Raw genomic sequence first — 5,348 nt, 5'->3', positions numbered from 1 at the left:
AAAAAAAAAAAAAAAAAAAAAAAAAAAAAAACACATCTTAGTAAAACCAATACCTTCTCAGCTTCGCATCGAAGCTAAAAGAAAACATACAGTAAAAAAAGATAGCACAATAGGGCCATGATACAATGGAGATGTGGTATAGTTGAAACAAGTGTAAATTATATCTGACAATGATTAGAATCACTATCATAAGAAACACTTTGATGCAATTCTGTAGATAGTGTTTAATCTTAAAAAAATATTGGATTATTCAAAAAACAAAATGAAAAATAAATTCTATCATTATTCCTAATTTGTAGCTGATTTATAAGTATAATTTATGAATAAATATCTATTAAAGCAATTCAACGTAGTATTAAATTGATATTTAATAATTAAGTAGTGTAATTTTTTCGGAAAATGTTTAAAAAATTATAAAGTAGTTATTACTTATATGACAAACGTGTATAAAAATTGAAGGAATTGACACAGAACATTTTAGATAATAATTTGTTGTTAATTATGAATAAATGATCTACAAAAATTTTCATCACAGTCAAAAATATACTTTTAGTATTCAATTTTTCGTGCTAATTTCAAATCAGCAATGACATGTATTTTATCACCAATAATTTTTCATATTATTACTAATTAATTAAAAACTATAGGATATAACTATAAAGAAAATATTTCTGAATATTTCAATTGTATCATCTATTTAAACGTCAAAAGTTACATAGAAATTATTAATATTTCTTTGGAAAAAATATATTATGATAAAAAATAATTAACAACACAAAAAAATTATTAAAGTTTCTGATTTCTATTATAAAAATAATCGGTGCAATATATCATTTTTAACCTATTTTTTTGTTATTTTAAAATTGGTTTTTTGAAAATTTACAATAAAAAAAAGGTGAATTTGCTATCATAAATTTTAGTTCTACTTCAAGTTTAAAATTTACATCATTAAATAGAAAATAATATTGATTTGTTCATTTTTGAATAAGTTATGGCAGTTTTAAGTAAAAAAAATTAAAAATTTTTCGAAAATTAGTGATTTTTAAATTTATAATTTTTTTGGAGATTTCCCCCATTTACGGGGGATTGAGGAAACGGATTTCAATTTGTGAGGGTTATATCTTTAACTAGATAATAGTTGTGATAATTTGATATATCGTTAAATAAAGTTGGTCAAGTGAGAGCTGAAAAAATAAGTGAAGGCCATAAAAAAAATCACATGATATAAAAACTTGAATAAGAAATTTTTTCAAACGAGGAGGTCTACAGTGATGGGGTCTTTGATATTTATTCAAGTTATTGAATCTAAATGAAATAAAAATTATATGACTCAAAAACTTTTGTAAGGTATTTTAAATTAAAATATAATACAAAATCGAGAATTTTAACACAAAAATAACATACGGTGGTCATTTTCATCATTTTCATATTAAAATATATTACATAAACGTTAGTTTAAGATATAAATAAATGTTTCAGTATTTCAGGAACACTAAAAAATCAAGTTGAAATAGCTCTATTTTCTATATGCATTTTTAGCTTCGAAACGAAGCTGAGAAGGTATTAATTTTACTAAGATGTGTTTTTTTTGTGTGTCTGTTACCATTTTTCTCATCTCTCATTGAACCAATTTCTTTCAACGATACGTCAAAAGGTCACAAATCGTATTTAGTCGAAGATATTATCCTCAAAAATTGAAAAAAATTCCCTCGTTCCCCGTAAATGAGTGAAACCTCCAAAAAAATTACAAATTTAAAAATCGTTAATTTTCGAAATTTTTTCAATTTTTTTTACTAAAAACTGCTGTAACTTTTTCAAAAATAAACATATCAATATAATTTTTTTTTTATAGATGCTTGATGTCTTTACCTATCATTTGGTATATTTTTTTTGTAAATCTGACACCTAACCAGCCCACAGGGGGGATTTAATATGACAACTTTTTCACAAAAAATTAACTTTTTCAACTAAACTTTTGAAAATGTTCCGGAAGGTCTGACACTTTTATATATATCTTAAATTAAAGCTAATGTAATATACTTTAATTTGGAAAAATTCTCGATTTTATAATTTACATTTTTAACTTTATAATGCTATAACTTATTGAAAAGTGTATGGATCAACACAATTTTTTTAATGAGAAATAATATTTTTTAATAATCCCTTTTTTATTGGACATACTTTATCTTAATCAAGATATTAATAAGGAACTAGCAGATCATATAGCTTTTGGAATAATACACCAATTTTTTTTAAAGTAAACTCTATCTAAAGATTTGCATCAAAGCGTTTTTTTTTTATAGTGATTTTAATCACTGTCAGATATCATTATACTTGATCCAACTATGCCACGTCACCACTGTGCCACGACCCCCCTGTGCTGGGGTTTTTTTACTTAAAACTGCCATAACTTTTTCAAAAATGAACAAATCAATATAATTTTTGTTTATAGATGCATAATGTCATTACCTATCGTTTGATGTATTTCTTTTATAAATTTGAACCTTAACTTGCCCAGAAGGGGGGATTAATAATGACGACTATTTCAACTTAACTTTTTAAAGTGTTCCAGAAATACTGATACTTTTATATATACCTTAAATTAAAGCTAATGTACTAAATGTAAAAAAAATTTCGAACTTCATTTTGTCTTCACGGTGAAAATAGTTACCGAATGCTATTTTTGTGTGAAAATTCTCGATTTTATATTTAAAATTTTTAACTTTATAATGCTATAACTTATTGAAAAGTGTATGGATCAATACACTTTTTTTATGATAAATAATATTTATATACCTCTTTAATTTGACGTATTTTTTTTTAAATCGGACCAGTTCTCTTAATACAGGGGGGGTTCAAATCTTTAAAATGAATAAAGAAAGTAGAACTTTTTCAACTTAATTTTTGAAAGTGTTCCGTAAATACTGACACTTAAATTAAAGCTAATGTAATATACTCCATTTACGGGGAACGAGGGAAATTTTTTCAATTTTTGAGGGTAATGTCTTCGACTAGATACGATTTGCGATCTTTTGACGTATCGTTGAAAGAAATCGGTTTGATAAGTTATGAGAAAAAATGGTAAGACACAAAAAAACACATCTTAGTAAAATTAATACCTTCTCAGCTTCGCATCGAAGGTAAAATTGTCCTGACAATTATTCTACTATATGAAATTGGCCATTAAAACAAATTACATTATTTGTATGGACAAGGTATGGACTGATACAAGTCCAGAGGTCAAAATTTTTTTTTTTAATTAAAGAATATTACATTAGCTTTCATTTAAAATATATATAAAAGTGTCAGACCTTCCGGAACACTTTCAAAAGTAAGTTGAAAAAGTTAATTTTTTGTGAAAAAGTTGTCATTTTAAATCCCCCCCTGTGGGCAGATAAAGGGTCAGATTTATAAATAATTTAAAAATAAACCAAATGATAAGTAAGGACATCATGCATCAATAGAAAAAAAATTTAAAACATGAACATGTTATTTTCATAGATTTTTGTATTATATTAAAATACAAATGTTTTATAATTTGCACTAATTGTATTAAAATTATGATAATTTTGCAATCTCAAATAATGTTTACTGCAGTCCCAAAAATAATTTAACATTATACAATTCATAAATAAATACAACTATTTTTCATTTACGATTAAGCATATATATGTAAAAAATGTTCAAGTGGTACACATCAAATAATATTAGTACATAAAAATAAAAAATTGCGAATATAATACATAAAATCTGTTACAGTCTTTCAGTTACACAAATAAATTAATATAAAGCTAGTCAGTTACACATTTATCATATTGTAAAATGCTTAATACATATTACAAAATTAAATACGATTTATTGGTAAATTTAAAAATATTTACATAAGATAAATTGCAATTGTTTTGTTTAATTTATATTGGTTGTATTCATGTTATTTATTTCTATTAGGAGTTGACCAGCCATTAGCGTTTTCTCCTCTATTAAAGTTTGGTGTACTAGGACGCGGTGGGCGCGACGGATTAATACCAAGTCCATTATTGAAGTTGATATTATCATTGTTATTGAAATTTTCATTTTGGCTGTTAAAGTTAATGTTATCATTAAAATTTACACTCCCAGCATTTCCATTAATATTATTAAAATTTCCATTGAATCCACCATTACTCTCGCATACGGTACCTCTGATTAATTCAGATACTGGTGCAGTGAAAACACGGTAATTGACATCATTGACATCAAAACGGTTTACCTGGAATCGAAATACGGGCATCCTATCACTGAGTACCCAAAAGTTCGATTGCAAATCGACCTTAAGGTCAGCAGGGAAAAATAAAGTGGTACGATCCTGAGCAACAATGGCACTATTTCCGATAGAATGCCTTTGAAAACGCCTAGGATTCCAACAACCAATAGCGTCTTGATTAATCAAAGCAAAAAATATAGCCCCAGATACCTCGTCCATAGACATGGAAGCAGCTTGCATTCCAGCAGGACGATGTCCATGATGAACGTATTGGTCAAAAATTTCCGATGTCATGCTGACATTTGCCTGAAGTAAACGTGTATTGACAGAAAATATTCGTGTGCTAGCTAATGCTTGAAAGTAAAGAGTCCGGTAACCGTCAGAATGGCGTTCCGACAAACCCAAACCAAATACACCATCAGTCCATTCTACCCGTACACCACCCATATTGAATACTGTGGATAATGGGTCGAAATAGAAGTAATTATGTTCAATGCGCCATGCTTCGTTAGACTGAAAGCTGTATACAACCATGCCCCAACCTATGTCTGGTAAGTAGGCAAAAGAGCGGTCACATTCCCCAGGTTCTGAGTCGACAATCAAACCAGGAAACCAAGTACTACCATCGGTACGTCTCAATCGAGAACTGATAGTGAATTGTCTAACAGTACGGTCTCGGTTCAAGTCAAATATAAACAACTGTGGTTCTCCTACAATTGTCCCATTTGAAGCTCCCATATCAATCGCCCATAAGCGGTCACACTTATCAACACTCAGACGAAAAGTATTGATTATGTGGTCAACTGGTCGCTCATAACGAGTTGGCAAACGGTTCATTTCGTAACTTGGATAAGGAATAAGTGGTGGTGAGCGATTGCGATTACCTGAAAATAAAAGTATAATTTTCAATTAATTAATGTATTTGATTTTTGTAGCAGAAATGACACATTTACACAGAATGACGTGTACTTAAAAAAAAAAAATTATATTGTAAGCTCATATTTATTCGTATAGTTTTCAAACTTAAATTTATTTTACTATTAACCCTTTGGAAATTATCCGTGTAACTTATAGATTTTAAATTGAAGTATTTCCCCCCCCCCCC

General features: G+C 28.0%; 1 protein-coding gene across 2 annotated transcripts in view; it reads right to left on the bottom strand.

Moving 5' to 3' along the window:
• The window catches only part of LOC126895575 (protein yellow), a 22,993-nt gene that overhangs the window by 7,805 nt on the left and 9,840 nt on the right, over positions 1–5,348 (bottom strand). Inside the window, exon 3 of one of the 2 annotated variants that reach the window (XM_050667590.1) lies at positions 4,250–5,127. In XM_050667590.1, the coding sequence (XP_050523547.1) occupies positions 4,250–5,127 (878 nt within the window). Of the gene's footprint in view, positions 1–3,658; positions 5,128–5,348 lie in introns of those variants that run through there. The other variant, XM_050667588.1, reaches the window with a different exon arrangement.

This window comes from Daktulosphaira vitifoliae, unplaced genomic scaffold (genome assembly GCF_025091365.1).
Source record: "Daktulosphaira vitifoliae isolate Bord-2020 unplaced genomic scaffold, ASM2509136v1 Scaffold_1, whole genome shotgun sequence".
In the NCBI taxonomy this organism is placed as follows: domain Eukaryota; kingdom Metazoa; phylum Arthropoda; class Insecta; order Hemiptera; family Phylloxeridae; genus Daktulosphaira; species Daktulosphaira vitifoliae.
The sequence above is the reverse complement of the archived record's forward strand: the minus strand, read 5'-3'. Positions and strand labels throughout refer to the sequence as shown.